This window comes from Cucumis sativus, chromosome 3, assembly GCF_000004075.3.
Source record: "Cucumis sativus cultivar 9930 chromosome 3, Cucumber_9930_V3, whole genome shotgun sequence".
Classification (NCBI taxonomy): Eukaryota; Viridiplantae; Streptophyta; class Magnoliopsida; order Cucurbitales; family Cucurbitaceae; genus Cucumis; species Cucumis sativus.
In genome coordinates this window covers 2,242,465-2,269,198 of record NC_026657.2, presented here as the reverse complement: position 1 = coordinate 2,269,198, position 26,734 = coordinate 2,242,465, and the positions used below count along the sequence as shown (strand labels likewise).

General features: G+C 30.6%; 4 protein-coding genes and 1 long non-coding RNA gene across 8 annotated transcripts; 2 read left to right on the top strand and 3 right to left on the bottom strand.

Annotated features, from left to right (window-relative positions):
* The first annotated feature begins 1,107 nt into the window (after window positions 1–1,107).
* Window positions 1,108–4,246, top strand: LOC101218630 (scarecrow-like protein 22). Its single transcript, XM_004147154.3, has one exon. The coding sequence runs from the start codon at window positions 1,653–1,655 to the stop codon at window positions 3,975–3,977; it is 2,325 nt and encodes a 774-aa protein (XP_004147202.1). The 5' UTR covers window positions 1,108–1,652; the 3' UTR covers window positions 3,978–4,246.
* Window positions 4,247–9,655: 5,409 nt separating this feature from the next.
* Window positions 9,656–12,053, top strand: LOC105434782. Its single transcript, XR_968848.2, has 3 exons — window positions 9,656–9,928; window positions 10,043–10,124; window positions 11,835–12,053. It is a non-coding gene; the product is annotated as an uncharacterized LOC105434782 (long non-coding RNA).
* A 171-nt stretch (window positions 12,054–12,224) lies between these two features.
* LOC101219346 (small heat shock protein, chloroplastic) lies at window positions 12,225–13,996 on the bottom strand. 2 transcript variants are annotated; one of them, XM_031881944.1, is made up of 2 exons: window positions 13,660–13,996; window positions 12,225–12,832 (listed from the first exon to the last, which is right to left on the bottom strand). In XM_031881944.1, the coding sequence occupies exons 1-2, from the start codon at window positions 13,880–13,882 to the stop codon at window positions 12,414–12,416; spliced, it is 642 nt and encodes a 213-aa protein (XP_031737804.1). In that variant the 5' UTR covers window positions 13,883–13,996; the 3' UTR covers window positions 12,225–12,413. The 2 variants fall into 2 exon arrangements, with proteins under 2 accessions (XP_031737804.1, XP_011650405.2); XM_011652103.2 differs by having other exon boundaries at window positions 13,663–13,990.
* Window positions 13,997–15,628: 1,632 nt separating this feature from the next.
* On the bottom strand, window positions 15,629–17,300 carry LOC101219106 (small heat shock protein, chloroplastic). 2 transcript variants are annotated; one of them, XM_011652104.2, is made up of 2 exons: window positions 16,938–17,300; window positions 15,629–16,288 (listed from the first exon to the last, which is right to left on the bottom strand). In XM_011652104.2, exons 1-2 carry the CDS (start codon window positions 17,158–17,160, stop codon window positions 15,870–15,872), a joined length of 642 nt encoding a protein of 213 aa, XP_011650406.2. In that variant the 5' UTR covers window positions 17,161–17,300; the 3' UTR covers window positions 15,629–15,869. The 2 variants fall into 2 exon arrangements, with proteins under 2 accessions (XP_011650406.2, XP_004147203.3); XM_004147155.3 differs by having other exon boundaries at window positions 16,941–17,300.
* A 2,095-nt stretch (window positions 17,301–19,395) lies between these two features.
* LOC101210038 (phosphatidylinositol/phosphatidylcholine transfer protein SFH11) lies at window positions 19,396–23,947 on the bottom strand. Of its 2 annotated transcripts, none has more exons than XM_011652102.2 (11): window positions 23,543–23,947; window positions 23,079–23,178; window positions 22,673–22,939; window positions 22,231–22,308; window positions 22,023–22,124; window positions 21,861–21,910; window positions 21,568–21,676; window positions 20,328–20,408; window positions 20,151–20,195; window positions 20,015–20,056; window positions 19,396–19,602 (listed from the first exon to the last, which is right to left on the bottom strand). In XM_011652102.2, the coding sequence occupies exons 1-11, from the start codon at window positions 23,857–23,859 to the stop codon at window positions 19,558–19,560; spliced, it is 1,236 nt and encodes a 411-aa protein (XP_011650404.1). In that variant the 5' UTR covers window positions 23,860–23,947; the 3' UTR covers window positions 19,396–19,557. The 2 variants fall into 2 exon arrangements, with proteins under 2 accessions (XP_011650404.1, XP_031737863.1); XM_031882003.1 differs by having other exon boundaries at window positions 20,151–20,192.
* Between the last annotated feature and the right edge of the window lie 2,787 nt (window positions 23,948–26,734).

The following is a 26,734-nucleotide window of genomic DNA, read 5'->3' as shown; positions in this document are numbered from 1 at the left end:
ATTGTTATGCTTTAAAAAGATAAATTAAGACCGTGATTACCATTTATTATCTTTTTTTTTTTTGTTAAAATCATAAAATCATTCGATGAAATCAATTTTTACAAATGTTTTTTTTAAGAAAAAACAAATCACACTGTAAAAGGATAAAAATGAAACATTTTAAAGTTTAGAAATATAATTAAAACATCTTTCAATCTTCTTTCATCCTATCGTTACAATTTAACCCTAAACCAATGTGGAGAAAAAAAAATCTTTAATGAATGTAATATGCCTTATCTATTACACCTGAAATGACATTTTTCAACTTTTTTTTTTTTCTTGTTTAACTATTGGAAAAACAAAATATAAAATTATTAACTAATTTTGAAATAGTAATTAACATCTTATCATCTTTTTAAGCAAACAAAAAAACAAAATTACATTGACTACTTTCTCACCACCTCATCACAAACGAGAAGAGTGATACTATCGCAAAAGATCTCTTACCACAACAACAACTACGAGAGGATGTGCAACAACATGAGCAAATTTGTTATACTACTTAGGGATGAAGAAAAAACATTAACAAGATTCTCACACAAAATAAAATCTTCAACGAGGACTCCAATTTCACTTAATGGCGACTCCTTTCTCAGCCGAAGATTTATCATATCCAAATCATGAGATTTCATCTCTAACAATCGAATAACATGAACATATATTTATCTTATTATTTTTTAGATAATATGTAAAGTGAGAAATCAAACCTTTAGCTTTTCAATATATCAAAAATGAAAACTTGACATAAGCTGTAATGTTCTTGTTTTAAACTATGTGTTGGACCTAATAATAATCATATATTGGAATGAGAAAGAAGAGAAATAAAAAGAAAGGATTTTGGTTTATAAGTTGTAACATTGAAAAGAGAAAAAAAGGAAATCACAAAGGCCCCTCTTTTGCATCTTCTCTTCTCATCTCTCTGTTTTCACTTTGGTTGGTTTTGGGCTTTCAAGAAATTAGAACAGTATGGCCACTACAAGGCAGAAGTGACAGAGAAAACCCAAAGCAAGAAAAGAAAAATTAACAAAAAGGGCCAAAAACAAAACCAATTTTAACCCAAAAAAATTGAAAATAGAAAAAGAAAAGAAGCAAGAAGAAGAAAGAGAAGAAAAGTAATGGTAGTAAGAGAGAGAAAAACAAGAGAGAGAGAGAGTGGAGGAGAAGGGGGCGTACACTTTATTGCCTTTTTTATGATGTACGCATCCATGGCAGAACAGAGAAGGCCACAGACCACTGCTACAACACAAGCCTAGAAGAACAAACAAAAACAACTCACACACTTGATAAGAAGTAGAAGAAGAAGAAGATAGTATCAAGAAAAACAGAGGAAGAAAGCAAAAGGGTAGCTGAAAATGGAGTAAAAGAAATAGAGATTATGGAAATGGAAAGTAGAAGGAAGAGGAAGTTGAGGTGGAAGAAGAAGAAAGGAGGGGAAAGAAGGAATTTGAAGAACAATCTGTGAAAAATGGGATTTTGGGATTTGATGGCATGCAAAGAAAAATGGTGGGTTTCAAATTAAACCCTGAAATTTTGATTTCTTCTACTTACTTGAAGAAACCCTTTGGAATATTGTTTTTGTTGTTCTTCATTTTCTGGTTTTTGTTCCTCTGGGTATGAGGGGTATTTCCTTTCATTTTCAGGGGAAGGGGGAGTTGGAATTTTCAGCTGCTTTTTCTTCTTCTTCTCCGATTTGCTCTGGTTTTGCAGAAAAGTGGGTTAAGAAAGGGGAAGAACAACAAGAACAAGAACTAGACGAAGAACAAGAAGGGTTTTCTTATTTTGCTTTACCCAACAACGAACCCACTTCCGTTCTTCATATGAGAAGCCCCAGTCCTCCCACATCGGCTTCCACTCTCTCTTCTTCCTTTGGCGGCGGTGGCGGTGGCGGTTGTGTTCCTTCGCTTCCTCCTGAGACTCCTGCTGTTGAACCGGTCGCTGGAGCTGGTGTTGGTAACGTCATTTTTCCAGGTGGATTGGAGCGATGTGGGGTTGGATTAGAAGATTTGGAGAGTATGTGGTCGGAAACAGCCGGCCCAGAACCGTCGTTTCTCCGATGGTTCGCCGGAGATGTTGAAGATCCCAGTTTAGGGAGTAAAAGTGTTTTGGCTAATGGGAATATACCCTTTGATTTGGATGGCAATGCCGGTATCGGAATCGTCGATCAGGGTTCCGAATTTGACACCGGTTCTGGTAATGTTCTTGCCAACATTAATCCTAATTTATCGTTTCCTCTTGCTGCTTGTGCTGGGTTTTCTGATGTTAATGGTAACAATAAGTCTTTTAATAGAACCACTTGTGGAGGGGTTGTTAATTACAAGAGTTCTAGTTTGGGTTCGAACAATCGCCATGGAAATTTCAATGTTCAGAACCCTATCTTTACTGGGTCTCTTGAAAATCTTGTTGTTCCCGTTTCTGGTATGATTTATCCTCAACAACTTCAGCCATTTGAGAGCCCTGATGAGAAACCTCAGAATTTAAATACTCAGGTTTTGTTGAACCAACATCAGCAGCCTCAGAACCCTAGCTTTTTTGTGCCATTGACGTTTGGTCAACAGGAACAGCAGCTCCAGCCTCAACTGAAGAGGCGTAATTCAAGTGGAGGACTTGACCCCAACCCGAATGGGCAGATCCTGAAAGTCCCGTTTATGGATCCAGGGAATGAGATTTTTCTGAGGAATCATCAGTTGCAGGTGTTGCAACAGCAGCAGCAGCAGCAGCTTGGTTATCCTCCGGGTTTGCAGTTTCTTCCTCAGCAGAAGGCAATGTCGCCCAAGCCAAAAGTTGTAGGGCTTGGCGACGAAATGTCGTATCACAATCCCCCACAGCAACAGCATCAGCATGCTTTGCTCGACCAGCTCTACAAGGCAGCAGAGCTGGTAGGGACTGGGAATTTCTCACACGCGCAAGGGATATTGGCGCGGCTCAATCACCAGCTCTCACCTGTTGGAAAGCCCCTTCAAAGGGCTGCTTTCTACTTCAAGGAGGCTCTTCAATTGCTCCTCCTTATGAATAACCCAGTTAATCCTCCTCCTCCTCGCTGCCCGACACCGTTTGATGTGATCTTCAAGATGGGTGCTTACAAAGTGTTTTCGGAAATTTCCCCACTCATTCAGTTTGTGAATTTCACCTGCAACCAGGCACTGCTTGAGGCGCTCGATGACATTGATCGAATTCACATTGTAGATTTTGATATTGGTTTTGGAGCTCAGTGGGCTTCTTTTATGCAGGAACTGTCCTTGAGGAACCGAGGTGCACCTTCGCTCAAAATCACTGCTTTTGCCTCTCCCTCAACTCACCATCCAATTGAACTTGGGCTTATGCGCGAAAATCTCACTCAATTTGCTAATGACATTGGAATAAGTTTTGAGTTTGAAGTGGTTAACTTTGATTCTTTGAACCAGAACTCGTTTTCTTTGCCATTTCCACGGTCAAGCGAAAATGAGGCCGTTGCAGTAAACTTCCCTCTATGGTGTTCATCGAATCAACCAGCAATGCTTCCGTCTCTCCTCCGCTTCATCAAGCAACTCTCACCGAAAATTGTGGTTTCACTAGACCGAGGGTGTGATCGAAGTGACCTCCCCTTTCCTCAGCATATGCTTCAGGCACTTCAGTCCTACATTAACCTCCTGGAATCTCTGGATGCTATCAATATGAATTCAGATGCTGTGAACAAGATCGAAAGGTTTCTTTTGCAACCCAGAATTGAAAGTACGGTTCTGGGACGACTTCGAGCACCTGAAAGAATGCCCCCTTGGAAGACACTCTTTGCCTCTGCTGGGTTTACGCCTGTAACCTTTAGCAACTTCACCGAAACTCAAGCAGAATGTGTAGCAAAGAGAACTTCTGTGAGGGGATTTCACGTTGAGAAACGCCAAGCTTCCCTAGTTTTATGCTGGCAGCGTCGGGAGCTCATATCTGCTTCAGCATGGAGATGTTGAAAAAGGGGAAGATTGGGTTCTTAGCGACTCTTATTATGCAGAGGTTCCAATTTATCTACTCAGTATAATTAATCATCAATAATATTGAACTGTTTTGTGGTATCTCTTAAGCAGCTTAACTTTCATTACCGGTCATTCTTGCAACATTTTCTGCACTTGATTCATTTAAGTCCAGACAAACTAGCTTCCTTAGTGTAACTAAAAATCTAACTACAAGCATGTTAGTATATTATTTCTTTTGCAAAAAATTGTCATTGTTGCTCTGGTCTTCATCTTCTCTTTGACTATGTCTCATGTTTTTTTTATATGAAATGCACATCTTTCTTGTTATATTGGTTGTTTTGCTTGTTTGAACCTAATACCTGAGTTTGAGAGAGAACATGCAGTTTATTGAGATAGAACAGTAGTGGTGACAATGTTCGTACTAGAAGCTCTGTGTTTCTGATCCAGTTTGAACAAACCCAAAATGCTTTGAAAATGACATTGGTGGGTGTTCGGGCATGTCCGGGCTGGACTGTATTAATTCCTAGGTAGATGGCCACTATGATGGTTAAGTTCAGCCAAAAAGAAATATACCTTGATTTAGATATTCTAGCTTTGGCTTTAGCTTTCTAAGTACACTACCAAGCTGGAAATCTCCTAACATAGTGATATCTTATTATGTTTGTTTCTCTCTTTTGGGATAACTTAGGAGGCAACTTTAACTTGTGCTAATCTCGTGACCTGGTTTCACTAATCTTTGAAAGAGGTTGGCTAGTTCCCATGTCGAGTTGGGGTGTATCTCCATAAATCTCAAACTCTTTTATCATGCTTTTTTTTTGTTTTTAGCTTGAACTTAGAATGTAAATTGCCCTTCGAACTCAAAATATGCACAAAGTCTTTCTTTGTTTTAGTTCTCACTCCGATGTCATCTCTACAAAAAGAGATCGAATGCAAGTTTTTATTGACTAAGCTTCTTGCATCATCCCTTAAGGATATTTTCTTGGATGATGCATATCTTGTACCTTAGATTTTGCAAAATATTGTTAGTATGTTGTAACCCATCACTCTTTTCGATGACATAATAGATTGACATTCATAGACAGTTGCAACTGTTTTTTCAATGCAGTTGTGGGAATCTTAGACAAAACTTGAACATGAATATTTTGCTGCTGTTTAGATCCAAACCTCCATCTTGTTTAGTTTAAACTTTTATCTTAATAGTTTAGTTTGAGGGAGACCCAAAAAGCTGATATAAACTATATCTTTTTGTTTGATTGAAGGAAGTGGTTGTTTGATTATGTTAGTGATTCATTTCACATTGATAATTAAAGTATTGTACTTCCATCACCTCTTAGTTATAAAAATATATATATTTTTTTCCAGGCTTATAAATTACAATTATTCTCTCAAAATGCTTGTCTCTTTGCATATTGAATATGAAATTTCTTTGTATGGTTATGGGAACAGGTACTAATCAAGCCACATGGGTCATGTTTGGTTGAAGCCTCCCTCTTCAATTTTTTTTTTATATAAAAGAGTATGTAATTTTGGAGGCTTCCAAACATGGCCTAATTTTTCTATGACTTTCTCCCTTTACTTAATTCTTAAAGTTTGAGAGGCAGTAGATAGCAATGAATTCTTTTCTTTTAAAAAAAAAAATCCTTCATATAGGCTCAATATTTTATATACAGCATCAATAAAGAAACAAACAACTTTATTATTGAAGGGAACATGCCATGTTTGGGCAGTCACAAAGATTAATTACATTTTTATTTGCTTTCTTCCATTTTCATGAGATATGATATTAGAAACATGGTTACTTAAATAGTCACACTTTTATTTAGATTTCTGGTGAGTAGGATTCAATATGAAAATCATCCTATAATGTAATTAAGCACAATTTCTGGATAGATTTTTCAATTTTTATACTTTTAATTATCAAATCTTAAATTTAGTTCACTTCGATATTTAAGAAAAACCTTCTTTCTTTTCTCTTTCGTTATTTATAAGCATTTATAGTAAAAATTGTGATAAGGTATTCATCAGAAAAAGTATATGAACAAAGTACAATAGACAACAAAATGATATTTTAACATTAATTTATTTGGAGATTTGTTTTTTGTTTAGTCAATTATAACAAAGTTGTGATACAATAATTCTCGGTGGATGTTGTGTAGAAGTATGCTATGATGAAAATTATTGGAATTTGGATATAATTTTGATAGACAAAAGGAATGGTGGTGATTTGTTTTGATTATTTATTTGTTTTTATATAATTTTGTAAATTGTTTATATATATATATATATATACACATATATATGTATGTATATGTATATGTATATATTTGTTTGTTTTTTTGATGTTGTGTAATGTAAAGTACTACATAGATGTGCACAATTGAGTTGCTTTCATGAACCATCTATGATTGAATTTCTTTGGGTAAGGAATGTGACACACAGTTATATATATATATATATATTATGAAAATGGCAAAACTTTCTCTTTTTTTTATAAACGTGTTCTCTTTTTGGGCTTTTATTATTCACCAATGATATTAACTTTTTTTTTTCTATTATATTTTTAGAGGAGCAGAAGCAAACCAAAATCTTAAAATTATTGAGTTGAAGAGAGTACAAAATATGAACTCAATTTCAACAATAATAAACTCAAATATATTGTTGACAGAATTTACAACATTGGTTTTATGTTTACAGTTTTGGTTGTCATTTCGAATTCTAATATTTTGTAATTCACATCTCCATTTGTATGGAAAGAATTGAATTAGTAGAGTTGACAGTTATGGAAAGGGAATAGAAAGAGGAAAGAAGAAGAAGAAGAAGAAGAAGTCAGAAATGGTAATTATAAAGTATGAATAGAGATGATGTTGAGGAGAAGGGATGGGATGGGAAGGGATGCGATGGGGAAAGCCATTTATTTTGGTATTTGGTGGGTTTGTGGTCCACTGGGCCAACCCTTTTGTGAGCACAAACTCTTGGCTTATTTGCATTAAAAAAGTGTAACCCAAAACTAAACAAAAATTTTTTAAATTTTTTTGAAACTTTTGCCCCTTATCTACTTTGGCCAATAAGGTCATTTCAAGGCAACTTAGGAGAATACAGCCAAAATTGGAGTGCCAAAAAAAGAAAAAAAAAAAAAAGTTAAAAGGCATTGCTACTTATCGTCTAATCATTTTTACTTATCTTAAAAGGTATATTAGAAAGTCTCACCATCCTTATTTGTATTAAAGACTTGTTAAAAATTATTTTTTTAACAAATTTAATATTGATGTATATAACTATGTTGATTATATTAAAAAAAAAAACTTAGTAAAAGAATTCTATTTCGATGGTAATTGATACACACTCATTGTCTCGAACGTTGAGGTCGATAATACACAACTTTTATGTCACTCATTAGGTGAATTTTGAAGGAAGATGACCCCAAAATAAAAACAATAATGAAGTTGAAGCATCAAAATGGCCAAACATTAGTTAAACAAATTGGTAGAACAGTTTGAAGATTCATCATTAAAAGAAAGAGCATTATTATTGTCCAACTACTACTAAATTATTTATTCAATTCATGGTTAGAATTTTGTTTCCCATAATTAGTATTTGAAATGTTGGGAGACTTCCATATAATGTTGCCTTTGTTTTTCCATTTTTATTCTTCGATATTAACTATTTTCTAATTAACTTTAACATTTATTACTCAATTTTTGCATATTATTATTTATTATTTATTATGTTTTGGATGGAAAATAGCGACTTAGTTTTCAAACAAAAGATAATAAACAAAGAAAATAGTCACCAAATAAGACCTTAGCTATTGAGACAAATTTTGAAATAAAGGTAATTGACCGTTTGATCATATATATTCCGTCAACAAATGTAATTAGAATGTAACGATCTTGATAAACACAAGGTTTGATAAGCTATTTTGGTGATATAATATCTATATCTATGGACTAACGGTGTGCCTTTGAAAGATATTTTTACGTATTAATACGAAGCGAAATCATTGTACTTAATTGTAAATATATGTTAAATTCAGTGACGCACAAATATTAGTATATAGTAATTAAGCAATTACGTTGTTTTCCTTTAGTGTGAAACTCTCTTTTACCTATAGTACTTTTTTCCACCTTCGTATAAATACATTTCACTCGATGTACTGAGAGAATCTCTTCTCAAGTAATGTTGTCTTAGTCTTATAGGCTTCCCCTGAGACCAAACCACATTTCTCTCGAGTTAAGCAAGTTCAAAAGCGATCTCTATCACATAACTACTTCGATACCATCAACAATTCTAATTCTAAACATTATTCAACCACTATTCACAACAATTCATACTCCCAACTATTTGTAATATTACCCAATCTCACATTCACTTTGAAGCAAACTATATATATATATATATATATCTCTTTTATTTTGTATACTAAACTACAATAATTAAATCTAATGCTTTTATGTTAGGTGGGTGCAACATTCCCACTAATCATGAGCTAATTTTCATTAATTTATATAAATAAGTTAATCAAAGTACCCATACTTCTTTTTTTACATTGACAAATACTAATTATTATAAACTCAAACATAAGATATGGCAAAAAATAATTAATATATTTGAGCCATGAGAAGGGAAGAGATTGATAAGAACATGAACCCACGATGCCATTACTTAAAACATACAAATTTTTGTCTTATTTTCTTTCTTTCTTTTAAAAAAATTAAACCCATTATCTCTCTTTAAACTTTGTTTTAATTATTATTAAGTCGTTAAATAATGGTTAGTAAGATGGACGTTTTATTAATAAAAAAAAATCATCAATAAGTTTTAAGAATGGACTGAGTATTGATGTTGAAAATGTTTGGTTGTTGAGAAAAATTCTTCGTAATTTAAATTAAGAAAGAGTTAATAAAACCCAAATTGGAATATACTAAGAAAAAAGAAACCATCACATTTGTGAAACAAAAATATTTTACAACAAATGGAAAAGAAGAAGAGGTATTGTGTTGAATGATTCACCTCACTTCAGCAATATTTCTGTTAGTATCACTTAATTATATCTTTAGTGTTGTATTTAAAATATTTTGAATTAGGTCATATCCTAAAACTAAATAAATAACCAAGCAGTACACAAAATTAATATTTATATTCTTTCATTAACAAATTTTAACACCTAAAAATATCACAACATAAACTTTCAATTTTGTGTCTAATTCTACTGTCAATTTTACGATAGAAAAAAAAGTCAACAACTTCTTAGACACTTAGTTTAAAATTAACTTTTCAAAAGTTAATTTCAAAATCATTTTTGCTATGATGTTTTACTATAGTATTTTTTTAATTATGCTATTCATTATTTTACTTTCACACTATCTTTTTTTAATTACTTACTACAAAAATAGCATACGCTTTGAAATACAAACTAACTTAAACTAAAATAGCAAGCACTTCGAAAATTAGCGTGTTACTGTAACTCATTGACTATAATAACCAACTGAACGATAATCCGAGACGTATTCTTTAGCTACAAAAACTTGAAATTCAAGTTTGAATATAATAAGAAAAGGAGAGATTAGAATGATGTGAAAGAAAAGGTTAATTGAAAAGGCATTTAATTAAAATAGTCAAAGAAGGGAAACCTAATTAGATTAGATTAAAGATTAGGCCAATAAAATAAAGCAAAGAAAACGGTGTATTTAATAAGCTTTTCCCCTAAGAACTTAAGTTAGGAATTCTTTAGAAACATCCATGGCTGCCTAATTAGAGAGAGAAAATTTAGAAAGAGAAACCCCAAAAAACTTTGAAAAAAAAAAAAAAGGAAAAAACAAAGTTAGGAATATCTTTTTCACCAAACAGAAACCTCCATGGCTGCCTAAACACAAAGACAAAGAAGACAAATAGAAGCCAAAATGATGAAGCAATCTTTGTTATTTTCTGAGAATCTAACACCCCCTAAGGTAACATTTCTTAATTCGATTATTATTTAGAGTTTGAAAATGCATGTTTTATATGCTACAATATAGAAAAGATATATACAATAATGTTTTTTCTTTTCAATTTTTGTTATATAGTTTGAAGTGATTGTTATAAATGCAAATATGAGTTGCAATGGTTGTCGCCAAAGAGTTTCTCAAATTGTCTCTAAAATGTCAGGTTAGTATATTTCTTTGTTTTTATTTACTTATTCCTCTTCTTTCATCCCTTTCCTTACTTTGATTCTTTCATTCTTTCTTCAAACCTTTCCTTCAAACCTTTCCTTATTCGTAAGTTAATGTGATAGTTACAATTACTCTTAAACTTTCTTCATATCTTAAAACTCTTTGTATCAATTTTAAGCTATAGAAAAGTTAAGGATATAATTAAGAGTATCAATTTTAAGCTACAGAAAAGTTAAAGATATAATTAGTTACCTACTATACTTTAAAAGTCTATTTTTGCAATTTTTTTCATAATTTATATGTTATTTTTATTTTTCCCTTTTTAACAAGATCTGAGTTCTAATTAAATAATTGAGGCCATATGCATTTTTTTAAGGTTAAAAAAGAGTATAATCATCATTCGTCATTTACTCATTTTATATGTATAATTAAGCATAATTATAATGTAATACGATATATTTTTGGCACATCCATTTGTTTAGTGGTTTTTGTTAAGATTTGATTTTAATTAAAAATAAATAAATGAATAAATTGAAAGATTCAAATTTCACAAGAGCATATTTTAATCAGGTATTAATCTTAAATTATTGGTTTTGTTATAGGTTACACTAATTCGGTTAGATTTTGTATTATTTGACATGGTCACATTTATATTTCAGTAAGTACTTGGATTGAAAAAAAATATTTTTTAAATATAGTAAAATATTTAAAAATATATATTAAAATAACACGACTTGAATACATTATCTGTTATAATTGAAATAAATACAAATTTAGATAATAAATCGAAGTTTATCAAAAGAGTTACTTTTATCATATTCAAATAAATAGTTAGTTTTATGATAAAAAATATCTTATTATATTTTTAAATATTTTTAAATGTTTCATTCTTTGTTTTCTTTTTCTTTTTTTCTTCGAAGTTTTTATGAATAGTGTTTCTTTAATAAGAATAGTTTTCCTTTAAAAGATATCAAAGTATTGTATAAAATTTAAGAATAGAGTTAAAAAATTTAATTAGCGATATATAGATGAAAGGAATCAACCTTTTTAACTCTTTGTTATACAATATTTTTAATTAAACTATATCACACATATAATAAGTATAAACTTCACCTTATTCTATATGATCGTTTTTAATTAGAACTCACAAATATTTTGTTACAAGAAAATTGTGGAAAGATAAAGTTGATGCATACATTAGATATGTATATGACAGCGGAAATAAATAATATCGCATACAACATGGGAGAACGGAGAATCAAATTAGTTTGAAATACCACATATGAAACATATAGAAAATTTGACAACATTTCTTTTGGTACTGAGGGTTGAGAGATTTGAACTTGCAAAAACTATGATAATACAATCTCAACTTCCATAAAGTTATGCTTACTTTAATAAAGTAAATGACTACATTTCTATAAGGTATAAGACATTTTTAATAAAACTTGAAGAGAAACCTGTATAGGTCTAACGTCTTAAACTCATTTTGAGACTAAAGTCATGTCGTGTGTACAATGAAAAGGCCACAAAAATCTCGAAAAATGAACGTGATCTATAGTTAGATGATGACGTGGATGTCAAAGAGTAGAGGCAGATAATAGACAATATCTCACGTTAAGACTTAAGCTATCCTAAGCTATTCATGATAGATAATTTACTATATTAGGCTTTCTAAACAATTTTTGTTTTTGTTAATATGCAGAATTAGCGGAGTTGACTATAGATGTGACAAAAAAACAAGTGATTGTTAAAGGAAATGTCAAATGCCAAAGCAAGAATCAAGAAAATACTATTCATTCCCAAATGAACAACTGCGATTCTTTAAAATCCCCCTCCCCCCACTTTTCAAATAGTTGCTTTTAAATTTATTCTTTTCAAATATATATACTATTCTATATATACAGCTTTTATTTGTGTATCACTAGTTGAGCTTGTAGAATTTCAAAGTCATAATAATTTTACAACTTACCTCCCCATAAGCCTTATTTGAATGTGCCTTCGCATCCTAACTCCACGGTTGCTCCTCACCCTCAAGCAGAGTCTTTATGATTCTAGGAGACAATATAGCTCAAGGTTTGAATTAGACGGAAAGTTTGTTCAGATGCAAATCATATTAACAAAAACAACTTTGAAATCCATACATCTTACTCACCATCTCAAGAACAAGAGACTTTTGTACTTACAACCCAAAGCACATAACAAACAAACACCAAACAAGAAAGGCTGTACATTCAAGTGTAAGAAAAACAAAGTAAGGGCATCATTTTCATTTTCCAAACAACTACTCAACAGTAACATGCCTCACATCCTTCCTTTCTTCTTCCTTCACCTTTGGCACTGCCACTTTCAGCACCCCATTCTTCATCTCTGCTTTGATTGAATTCAGCTCGTACAGATTCGCAGGCAAGTCCAGTCGGCTCGAGAATCGTCTAAGGTCTTCTTCATCTTCGGATTCTTTCTCTGCCTCTCCTTTGATGATCAGTGTGTTCTGCTCCACACTCACCTTCACATCATCTTTGCCCAGTCCTGGCATGTCCATACGAAGATATAGACAGTTGTCGTCTTCCTTCACGTCCCACCCCCTCCTTGATCCTGCTCCTACTCCTCGTGATGCTGCCAGAAACGGATCCTCCATGAACTGGTCCATCAGATTCAGCACCTGGCTTAGGCTCCTAGTCTGAGAGAATGGATCGAACACATCTGTAAATTGACAAACAAACACTGTTCAGCGCAAGCATCCGGCATTAACAAACAACAATCAAAATTTCCCTCTAAACCACAACGAACTAATGACTACAACGGCGTGATTTCCAGATCAGATCAAGGATCCTCAATGAACCAGATAACAAGACTTGGAATGTGATCCAATTGACGAATGAACTAGATTCCTCAAAGAGATCATTCATCAAGCATATATTCCTAAACAAAATCCTCACAAAATCATGACGAGTTCCAAAGATTTTATGCCAAAGACTCGTAAACAGAGTGATCAAAACAACAAACACGCAAGTTCACTCTCAACTTAGACAGTTCCATAGCTACAAGATCGAAAAGACCGATCAGCTCAACATCCACCAACAACAGCTAACACAAATTTTCACTTATCTCCAATCAATTACAAAAAATCATGCCGAGATTCGCCGAACAGAATCGTCAAAGCTCATAGACAATATCATCGCAACATTCCACAAAAACTAACAATAAGACATATTATTAACGTAATTAGAATAATTATTATTCTGATACTATTTCCTATTTCCCTTTGGTTGTATATAGGTTTGTACTCTACTAAATTATAAAAGAAATAGAGATTTATTCCATATAAATCAACACATACAAACTCAAACATTCATTTCCACCAGAGGATCCAAGAGCCATTTCCACAAACCGAAACGAAATAACTCAAAAAAAAAAAAAAAAAAAAATCAAACACAAAAACTAATTGAAAGTTGCAGAACAATTCAGAAACATGAGAATCAACGAAGAAACCACGAGAACAAAAGTGAAGCATGGACGAAGATAACAACTACCTCCGAAACCAGAATAAGGATCCCGAGAACGAGAGAGGGAGCGGTCAGAGCGGCGGTCCACTTCAACAGAACGATCATCATGGTCGTAGTTGGTCATCTGAGCATTGGTGTTGAAGGAACGAGGAACAGAGGAAGGGAGAATAGAGGCGGAGCGAACAGGATTGATGAGTTTAGGTGCGGAGAAAGCGGTAAGCGCTCGGAGAGCAATGGAAGAAGCCATTGATGGAGAGATATGGAAAAGTTGAAGCTGGAATAGGTGAGGGAGTGAATCGGTGAGTGTAAGAATTGGGGTTTAAGAGAGAAACGTAGAGGTTTTATAGAAGAAGTAGAAGCGTGGGGAAGGGCGAAGAAGATTCTAGTAATAGTGATTCTTTCTACAACGTTGCCACCTTTTTCCACGACATTTATTTTATTTATTTCTCTCCAACAAATTTGTAATAATCCAACATTTAAAATATTAACGTGAACGAAAAAGGTCAGATTTTAAATTCTACGAAACCAAATTCTCATCATTAGAGATTTAAATTCACAAAAACTATTTAAACAAATAAATATAATTTTTATAAATAATTTTTTAATAATACACTAAATTAACAACAATCCATGCATGTTAGAACTAATTCTTTAGTTATTTTTCTTTTGCAAATTGGATCAATAATAGAAACTATAAAAAGAACATGTTCTACCTTTTATATGCCAGTCTAATTATCTTTTAGAAATGTTATTTAATAAATTTCAGTTTAATTATCTTTTAAAAAAGTTATTTAATAAATTTAACTTTAGAAATGCCTAACTTATTCTAAACATTTATATTTAACTTTTATGTATAAACATTTAGATATTAAAACACTTATATTTAACTTTTATGTCTAAATATCTAGATATTAAAACTGTCTAAACATTTAAATATTAAAAATATCTATATTTAATTTTTATGTCTAAACATTTAGATACTAAAACACTTTTATTTAACTTTTATGTCTAAACATTTAGATATTAAAACGATTACATGAAATTCATGTCTAGACATTTAAATATTAAAATATATTTTACTTTCATGTCTAAACATTTAGATATTAAAACGTTGTTTAGAAATTAAAACGTTTTAGAAATTTCATATCTAAACATTTAGATAGAATATCTTTACTTTACTGTTTTCGAATATAATCAAATATAAAACAATGTTAAATGAATTCAAAATATAAAACAATTTTTATTTATATATTAGATTATTTAGACTATATATTTACTTTAGTGTTTTCGAATATAATCGAATACATGTTAAATGAATCTAAATATAAAACAATTTTTATTTATATACTATAAATTATTTTAGACTATATATTCTAACATATAACAATATGCTCAAAATTATAGACATAACTTTGATTCCAAACACTTACAGAGACGTCCAAGTTTATTTAAAATGTAGACCCAAATTTGATATATACATAACATTCAAATTTATTTAAAATAATAGCACATAACGTTCAAGTTCATTTAAAATAATAGCACAGTTAAGTATTTAACTTCATGTTTGAATGGCATTGGAAGATTAAAAGTTTCCAACATCACTAATAATTTATTTTCAATAATAAAATATGATTGAGATACAATTTTGCAATCATATTTTATTAATGAAAAATTAAATACAAATTTTAGAATAAGTCGATGCCCAGTTAGTCCAACGCGCCCCAACTCCCCTCTAAAACCTCACACGCAATCTTCAACCTTAATCTTTTCCTTTCCTTGATCAAATGCCTACCTAAACAAGTTCACCCAATAATTTAATGTAATCTGAAAAATTTATAACCCAAATAATTCACAAATGTAATAGAATTTAAATGTACCTAAAAGATTAAAATGCCCACATATAGCGTATAAAGCAGCTTTAAACCTCCTATTCATGGTTGCCACTACTACACAAGACAAACTCCTTTCAACCCATTTTAGTTAAGTCTTTCAATGGCTTAAAAGAGTACTAAGAATGCATTGGTTCAATTCAAAGAAAGTTTACTCATACATTTCATTTCAGAAGACCTTCTCAACTCTTCAAACAACTTTCAGGACATTATCAAAACAACTCTGAAATCCTCATATCTTATTCACATGCAGACACAACAACCACCCAAAGCATCAAAGTAGTTAAACCTAGAGGAGAAAGAAGAAGCTCTTCATAATTTTCTAGTTTCGAGGGGCCAAACTACTCACTCAACAGTAACATGCCTCACATCCTTCCTTTCTTCTTCCTTCACTTTTGGCACTGCCACTTTCAGCACCCCATTCTTCATCTCTGCTTTTATTGAATTCAGTTCGTACAGATTCGCAGGCAAGTCCAGTCTGCTCGAGAATCGTCTACGATCTTCTTCGTCTTCAGATTCTTTCGCTCCCTCTCCTTTGATGATCAGTGTGTTCTGCTCCACACTCACCCTCACATCATCTTTGCTCAGTCCTGGCATGTCCATTCGGAGATATAGAGCGTTGTCGTCTTCTTTCACGTCCCAGCCCCTCCTTGAACCTGCTCCTACTCCTCGTGATGCTGCCAGAAACGGGTCCTCCATGAATTGATCCATCAGATTCAGCACCTGGCTTAGGCTCCTAGTCGGAGAAAACGGATCGAACACATCTGTAAATTGACAGACAAGGAGTGTTCAGAACAAGCATCCAGAATTAACAAACAACGATCGAGATTTCCCCCTAAACCATAACGAATTAATCACTACGATGGCGTGGTTTCCAGATCAGAACAAGACTTAGAATGTGATCCAATTTACTAGTGAGCTAGGTAACTCACGGAAATCTTTCATTAAGCACTTCCGAAACAAGATCCTCACAAAATCATGAAGAATTCCAAAGATTTTATGCCAGAGACCCGTAAACAGAGTAATCAAAACAACAAACACGCAAGTTCACACACTCGAACCCTCTTAACTTAGAGTACCATAGCTACAAGGTCGAGAAGACCGATCGGCTCAACATCCACCAACAACAACTAACAAAAGTTTTCACTTACCTCCAATTAACTACAAAAATCATGCCGAGATTAGCCTAACAGAATCGTCATAGCTCAAGAACTAACGATGAAACATATAAACTCAAACATTCATTTCCACCGGAAGATCCAAAAGCCATTTCCACAAACCAAAACGAAATTACTCAAAAAAAAAAAAAAATCAAACACAAAAGCGATTTGAAAACTGGAGAACAAATCAGAAACATGAGAATCAACAAAGAAAACACGAGATAAAAACTAAAGCACGGACAAAGATAACAACTACCTCCGAAACCAGGATAACGATCACGAGAACGAGAGAGGGAGCGGTCAGAGCGTGAGTCCACATCAACAGAGCGGTCGTCATCGTCGTAGTTGGTCATCTGAGCATTGGTGTTGAAAGAACGAAGAACAGAGGAGGGGAGAACAGAGGCGGAGCGAACAGGATTGAAAAGCTTAGTAGCAGAGGAAGCAGCAAGCCTTCGGAGAGCGATGGAAGAAGCCATAGGTGGAGATTATTGGAGAGCTTAAAGTAAAGAGAAGTGAGAGTGGTATTCAGTGAATGCAAGAAATTGGGGTTTAAGAATGAAGAGAGTAGGGGTTTTAAAGAAGAAGTAGAAGCGTGGGGAAGGGGCAAGAAGGTTCTGGACTCCGGTAGTGGAAGTTCTCTTCTAGTTCAATGCCGAGATTTCTAGAACCCTACCGCTTACTTTTCCTCACATTTTATTTTAATTTCAAATTCGTAATAATCTTAACTCAAATTTTATTATTACACACTCAAACTTTGCATTAATTCTTACAATTAGTTTACTCAATTTAAAATAATTATAACAAATTATGATAAAAATTAAATTTCAATTTTCAAATAGTCAATCTAATTTATACGATTATGTAATTTTAAAAATTCAATTTTAGAATTTAGATAAATTTTACGATTCAATTTTTTATTCAAGAAGTTTAAAGATATTATGATAGATTTATTATTTATATAATATTATATTCAATTTAGAGCTTATTTTTTATATTTTCATTAATCTTTTTTAGGAAATATTAGAAATGTCTTTTCACATGACTAATTGAATTAAAAAAAAGATGTGAAAATTTCTATTTAATTTTAAGTTGGAATATTTATGTTTAAATATAACAAAATTTTTAGTAATAGTTTCTAAAAATTGATTGATATAAAGAATGACAATTTACTATGTTCGTAAATAAATTGATCCATTTTGCATTAAAACAACTAAAATAAAAGGTGTCTATTTGAATTTCTTTATGACAATGTCAATTTACTAGCAACATGATAATAACGAACTAAAATGATATTTTAACGGCCATAAGTTTAAATAATAATGAAATGAAAGTTCTTTAAAAAAATATATATATAAAGAAATGAAAGTTCTTTAAAAATATATATATAAAGAAAAGAAACAAAGAAATGCAAGATGAAAAAAATCACATAGAAAAAAAATTGAAAGATTACGTCACATAAAATGAAAAGTGTAATTGCACTAAGTAATACTTATAAGATTAATAATTAAGTGTATAAGAATATCTTTTAAATAAAATTGAATATAGCAAAGTTATCGATGAGAGACTTATGATAAGATCTAACACCAATAGATTCATATTAACGATATAGTTTATCATTGATAGATTTTGAAATTTGGATCTAAATTCTACTGTATTCACTCATTATGCTCTATTGTGCTATATTTATTAATATTTTATGTTTGATTGTTATATTACCAATGTCTCTGTGACATTAAAATTGTAGTCATGAAGTTAAATAAATTTTTTGATCGATCTTCTTGTTGATTCATAGAAAGAAACTTTTTTAAATGAAAGTTAAATAAGCCGAGTTGATAATTTTAAGTAAAATAATTATCGTAATTGTACTTACTAAGGGGTCATTTGGGGCGATGACTATAATAATCACCACTAGCTAAATTAAATAATATTTTAACATTCACAATTAGCTATCGTAAACATTATTTCAAAACCCTCATTTGTTACCGTTTTTACTATTTGATATTCATCATTTATTATTATTATTTGCTACACTCTTTACTACTCCCTTCTCAACTAAAAATAATTTACAATAGAAACACATACTATATATAATGTCTAATTAAAATGTTTTTTCTTTCATTTTTTATATTAGCTACAAATAATTTTGTAACATTTCAGGTCGAGGATTTGGATCAAGATTTGAAATTTAAGGTTTGGCAATCAATGATCTTTGCACTCTTTTGCATCCCTTACGACGTGAAAAACGTTATTCTTGCTTGTCTTGAAGGCTTTTAGAGTGAAAATTAACTTTGTCCTCACAAACAAATTATGCAGGTTTTCTTTTAGCATGTTCTGTCATCACTCACATGTATCTTAGACACTACATAACACATTATGAATTTTTTTGGTATAGCCAGAGGCTAAATGACTTAAACCACAAACCCTATGGTTTCTAACACGTTTGTATGTTAATTGAGCTATGCTCAATTTCGCAACACATTATAAAATTTTCTCAATCAAAATAATATACATTTTAGTGGTTACAAAATAATACATCGATTAGTTAACTTGTGCACATTAGAAGTTCTAAAAAACCGTCATGCAAAACAAAAGGTTGAAGTTTAGTTATGAACGAGTACATAGTGTTTTTTTTTTTTTTTTTTTTTTTGTTCTTTAGTCTTTTTTCTACGTTACTTTTTTAAAAACAAATAAAAAATATAAGTTAAGGCAAGTTTTGTAAGTCTTCGAACTTCAAATCGTGAGATTGATAACGTAAGCTTTATGTAAGTTCAGTGATACTCATTTTAGCGGTAATTGTTCCTAACATTACATTCTCAACCTTTTATATATAATTGAAAATCAATTGAGATGCATTTTGTTTGGACTTTTACTTTTCAACTTCTCAAGTCTTTTATACGGCCCGATGCATCTTTCAAAATCTGTAAAAAAAAGAAAGAAAAAACAATACATAAAAAAACTAAACATCTCATCTAATAACAATATTGATATTAATTATACATCACTAACATATAGAATATAATGTAGTAGTTGATTATGACAAATTATAACGTTATTTAAAGACTTTCAATTGAAGTAGCTTAATCTAACAAAGTTTTACAAATGGTTATAAAACTTGAGAAGTGTTTCAAAAGAAAAAGAAAATTGCAAAAACCAAAGCAATCCAGTCTGTTAGCTTCGGTTTGATTTTTAAAATATATTGATTTAGTTTGAATTTGGGTTGACCTCATAACTATGTAAAAATCGAATCGATTATTACTCATACTACGATTTTTATTTCTTAAACGTCGAGAAAAGTTGAATTTAGAAACAATGATGGATAAGAAAACTCACCACTTTCGTACTTTCAAGTGCTATTTCTAATAGCTCAATTTTCTGCAATATCAAATATATTTAGAATTTTTTTTGGTTCGAATAAAATTTAAAGAAGAAATATATAGTTTATAAAAAGAAAAACCATAAAGCTCACTTTCTTTGTCTCTTCTAATGCTTCTTCCAATGCTTGAATTTTCTGCTAATCAAACAAAACTCATCAACATTTATGTTATAATAATTCTAAAAAATTAAGAGTAGGTGAATTTAACCTTTATTTTTCTTTCTTGTTTTAAAAATAGAGAAGTTGATCTATGAAGGTGAAGTTGCTTACTGTATTCTCTAACAAATCATTTTTGGGAGCGAAATCACTTTCCTTTTCATTATCATAAGTTTCATCTGCTGAAGAGATAACCTGTTTAAAAATAAACATATAAGTCCTTAAATTTTGAGTTTCGTTTCAATATATAATTTATGCATTTCAAAATGTTTCAATTTTATTCTTAAGTTTTGAGATTATTTACGAACCTTAATTTTCATTATATACTCATTTTTAATCTTTGACGTTTATCTCTAATAACTTATTTTAAATAATTATAAAGTGGAATTTAAGTTTCAATTTAAAATTTAATGAAGTTTAATGTAATAGTGAAACATAATTAACTTTAATTATTTTAAATCAATTAATAGACATTAGCGTTAACAATGAAAAATGATTTATTTAGTGGCAAAGTTACAAATCGTAAACAATTAACCTAGGGACCAAAAATTGAAACATAACTCAAATTTCAAAAGTAGTATCACAATATTTCGAAGGTTAGAGACTAAATTAAGAACAAACTCAAAATTTGATGACTACGGGCAGCGGCGGATCCATAAATTTTATATAAGGAGGCATCATACACTATATAATAAACACACTAAAAAATATTTTAAAATATCTCGATGTACTGATACTCTAATAATATTCACTACATTTGTAATTATAAAGAAAGACCGACAATTTCCATACGATTTTTTTGTAATGTAAATATGTAGATTTAAAAACTGCATAAAAAAAGAAAAAAAAATAATGTTTTTTGATGGAATATTGTTTAGAGTGAAAGTTTGGATCACAACTTTGTTGCATTTTTTTTTTCTAAATATTTGTTAGATAACAAAGAGTGGCTGGAAGTTTTTTTTCTTTTTCCTCCTTTTTATCTTTTAGGAAATCAGTTTATAGTTTTAAAACAATCGTAATAAGGCCAGAATCAAAGTCTTAATCAAGTAGTTTTGCGGTAGGGCACAACCACTACACACCATAACCAAAAAATAGTAATAATGAATAATTATTTAATATATATTGTAATCTGATACTTTAAAATTAATATTAAAATACAAAAATCGATAATGTGATCGGGGGACACATGCCCCTAACTCCTTAATAAATCCACTCCTAAATACGTGTTCATTTGGATCAAAGATTATCGAAGAACAATAATAACTCAAAATTTTTGGTCTAAAAGTTTCGTTAAAAATTCAAACATGAAAACGAAAAGTAAAACAAATAATTAGAAAGGGTTAAAAAGAAAGACCTGAAGCAATGCAAGAGTGTCAGGATCATTCCAAGGACCTTTATCACTATGAAGGCAACCTCCATATTCAGAACATACACAATTTCCACCAAGAAATGTTGGTAAATTACTGCCAATGTTTTCACTTTTATTTTCTCAATCAATCTAATCCACATCTCTATAATCTCAATTACTCAAATATTCAAAGAAAAATATGAACAGTACTACAAGGATGGACGATAAAAGTTAAAAATAAAAGTAGAAAACGTTACGACAATACCTCTTTCTTCATTAAAAGAACAAAAGAATGTTACCTTGGATCTATGATTTCGCGTAGCTCGTGAACAAAACTATGTCCCAAAACCTATTATTAGTTACAAAACAACGTAGATTAAGATAAGATTATTAGAGAAATAAATATAAAATTTAATGTAATTAATTTAGATAAAATGAGGGAGAAGAAATTTAATTCAAACATGAATTTTAGCTAACGTGCGAGGTTCAAGAAATGCTCTAAGTGCTTTCCATAATATTTTAAATCCTGACCCAGCATTGATTATAAACAGTTGATTTAGTGTCTGCAATAATTCAAATCAAAATTAAGTACGATAATTAACCATAACTAAATATATCTTATTAAATTAACATACAATATATGTTTTCTTAATTAAATAATAATCTCACCTCTGGATAGTAACTACTGTCGATCTTTTGAATTTCTGTAAATAGATATCTTGCAGGTTTAGAGAAGTTAGCCATTCCCTGAGGAAAGAAAAAGAAAAAACTCAAGGTTCAAATCTCATATATCCCATATGCTATACTAAAAGAATCAAAATATGATAATATAACTTTTATAAACCACACACATATGTCAAAAATAGTTTCAATCACACGACTCTATTCCGTATTTAAATACAAAAATCAAACACCATCTTCGATTAATTTTTACTAAAATCAAGTCACACGTACGACTCATTTCTAACACACATATGTATCGTCACTATCACATCTAAAACTCTCCCATGGCAAAGAAAAATAAAGCAGAAACGTAAATCAAAAACATATTGATCGAAACGATGGCTCTAAATCAAATAAGGGTATTTAAAAGAAGAAAGGAAGTGCTTACCACACCACCAACATCGAAAATGCTTGTAGTAGAAGCAATATGCTTCTTGGAATGAATAGAGCACGAAGGATATCTAATACTCGAAGTCTTCTCTTGTTCAGAAACATGATACTTTATAAATCTCTCAAGTGTTGTTATTTGCAACAATTTGTTGAGATCAACCATTCCAATCCTTTCTATGTATAATGGTCTTCCATATCTATCTACTCCATGGAATCCATGTGGGTAGCATTTCTTTACTTCTTCTTTCTCTTCAAATTTAAAATCCTATCATCCATTAACAAATTTTTTTTTATAAAAGTCGTCAAACTCATAACTCAACGTCTAACATGAAAAATTACGTCAATAAGAACTTAGCAAGGATATATATGAAAATAAAAGTACGTAATTTAAAAAGAGAAAATACCTTTGAAATTGTATCGGTTTTAAAATCCTCTCTCCATTTGATGAATTTCAAAAACGCATCTTTTGCTGCTTCAATATCAAAATTTCTCATCCGAAGAAATCTAAAATAACACAATCCAAAAAGGGAATTAGAAAAAAGAAACATATTAAATATTAACCTAATTACCTAGAATCTATGTCAAACAAAATTTGAATTTTTGAATTTAGATAGCACGTGAATTCGTGACAATCATTTATCTAAAATTTAATATCTTACATGTTTTCTTACCCTTTAGATATTGTAAGATCAAACAGTTAGTCTCGTGAAATTAGTCGAAAGGTGCATAAATTGGTTTGGACATTTTCAAATGTAGCATCAAAGGCTAGAATTCATGAATATTTTACTTTATAATATATAACAACTTTTTGAAATAGTTTGCTCGAACATTGAGTTATACTTGGGGGAAAAACTATACAAAAACTCACCTTAGAAGTGTATGATAATCATTGAATTTGGTTGGCAATTTACCATCAAGAAAAAGCATTTCCCTTAATTGATCAACAGCTTCTTCCTCCTTTGGATCATGTTTCCCTTCCATTGCCATCTTTAAGCTTTCTTTTGACGGTCTCTGAAACCTTAGCGATTGAAGCAGCTTCAAGCCGAGGCCTCTACCACCCTTTGGAGCGTTCTCAATAGGAGAGTACACATTCTTCCTCTTCAAACTCGACGGGAGATTGTTGTCTCTAACACCGCTGTCGTTCGACACAAATATATCTTTTACCTCTTTTTTAAAAAAATGCATTTCGAATTGAGTAATGTAGTGCTCTAAGAATGTGAATATAAAAAGAGAAAATCGAGATTTAAGGAATTTTCAAAAGGCCTCAAATGGAATGGATATTTTTTAGAAGAATAGAAATGGGTTTAAATATTGAGAAAAAAAGTGGCTCCATGAAGACGATGAAATGCTTGACTTGTGATACATTTTTGGAATATTTTGAGCACCAAGCAATAGAACCAAATCAAATTCATTTCCCATGTTTGAGGCCCAATGGGCTTTCTTCTTCCTTCTAGGCCCGATAGTGAGCACCTCTTTCTCTCCCTTTTCTCTTTTTTTTTTCTTTTTTTTTTACATATTTAAACCACAAATTTGTTAGTTTCACTTTTCACTCGTGAAAAGTACACGGAAATATCAGTTGAGTTAAGCAGTAATTTTTCCAAAAATGGAGAACTTATCTTAAAAATTCAAATTAAATATATTAACATCTATTATTGGATAGAAAATTTAAAGTTTTGACAACATTATTAAACACTTTAAAAATTTATAGGAACTTATTGAATAAAGTCTTCTACGTAAATAAATAAAAACTTATTTCTAAAATTTTAATTTACCGTAAAAATAAAGAAAGTATATGATAATGTCATTTTTATTAAATATGTTGGTTTTAAATATTATATATTTATTTGATAAAAACAAATGAAGGTTTTTAGTCTCTAAACTTTATCAATTATGTCTAACAAAACATATAACGATTGACGTGCACATTTTTGTCTTATATGACTTATAGTAAATACAATGACGATTAATAGGAATATTTTGAGCCAAATCGAATATAACTAAATTGGCATATGGTATGTGTTAGGGATGGAGAGTGATGTAGTTTAAATGGTTTTAGTATTGAAAAAACATGAGCATTTTCAAATAACATGTAAGAGAAAAAAAAACAAAAATAATATTATATATTTTATTTAATGTATTTTTATTTTAAATTAAATTAAAGTATTTGGAAATGTTATTTCAGTAATTCTCATTTCAATTTCAAACATTCATTCACAAACAATATCAAAATAATAAATATCTAACTAAATATAGCTAAGTTGTCCAAGATCGTCTTAAAATGTATGTGATTTGAATTTTCTTATCACAAACTATTCTAAAAAGAACGTCAAATAATAAAAATAAAACTTTGGTTGTGGCTTATTTAAATTCTAATTGATCTTTAAAGTGAGATGACAATAGTTGCGCTGACAATGGTTGATATTTGAGTTGAACTTCAAAGTTGGTCATCTTTACGTGCTAATTATTAGAGCATGTCATCAACGTGATTATGGTCAACGAGCAGTTAGAGTCATTAGAAATATTGGAGGAAGATAAAGAAATAGGATAAAATTAATCCGTAAATGTGAGCACTAGTAAAATTTGTGAAATTGAGTTATTATTAAACTTTGACTAATGAAATTGGTGAATTAAACCAACTTGAGTTAAGTTGGTTTATTAAACAACCTATGAACCGCTCGAACATATATTAAATTGGTTATAATAGTTTATTTTGAGTTAATGAGTAGGTAAAACGAACTATAATAAAAAATAGTAAACACCATAATAAATTTAAAATTTTATATAATATTTAATAATAAGTTATTTTTTAATAAAAAAATATAATATTTGACAAAATATTTACCTTCTATCAAAAAATAATTAATTTTATTTTTCAGTAGTTGGATGGAATGTAAATAGTTTAATTACTTTTCTATTTGTGAAAAAGCTCTTATAATAACAAAATAATGTACTACAATTAAAAAATCAAACAATAAATAAACTATATTTTAAAATCGGTTTCATATAAAATGAAGCATGATGAATTTTGGTATTTTAATGAATTGTTTTTAAAGGGTAAATAATTTGTTTATTATTACTATTATTAATGAAAAACCAACATTGAAAATAAAATAAAATTTGAAAAAGTGGAGTTATTGAACACATTGATGGTAATGATATGGTCACATCGGTAGATTAGGTGTCATGCATGCATTAGCTTCCACACAATCCAAAGTGTATATGAAGTCAACTTTCTCTCAATGTCATAACAAAACTCTTTTAATTGTGTCACATCTTAATCACTCCTCTTATTATATATTTTATATATTTCTCATTCAATGCATTCTCATTCTCTTAATTATCAAACTCTTTATTCCTAGCTTAAACTAAGTACAATCCAATTAACATATAGTTAGAGATTTGATATTTGTTTAGATATAGGTTACACTCTAAAGCTCACTTATGAACTATTGTGGTAGTTGTAATTACTCTTTCAAATTTATATAATTGTTTACAATTTCTATACAATTATTGTAAGTTTAACTTTAAGCATCGTTATGCAGTACGTTTGGCACTATATTATGATGAAAATCTCTTTCTCACACAAGTATCTTTAGACGAGACCAAATAGAAGTGAGTTGAAGGTCAAGTTAATTACATGGACAAAAACCAAGTAATAGTAAAGATCAAAGGAGACGTTGAAGAAGTCCAATCCACCCCAAAAGGTTCAACATTGGATTTTAGCAGCTACATTAAACGTAGGCTTAAAATTTTAATTTTAGGTTGCGACATTACTAGTGTGTCTTAAAGAAACCGAGTACTTGACTTTAGAGCTTAGACTTCGAAGAAATTAAAATATATAAAGCCAAAAATTTTAAAAGATTAATCTTTAACTTTTAAGTCAATACATTTATTTATTTTTGTCTAGTAAATAAATCGATATGATATATGATAGACAATCGGAATGAATGGTAACTTTGTCATACCATACCCATAAATAATAATAACAATAACAAGAGACTATTATAGAACTAACAATTTATGTTTAAGTTGTTTATGAAATGCAAGAAACTAAATCCAT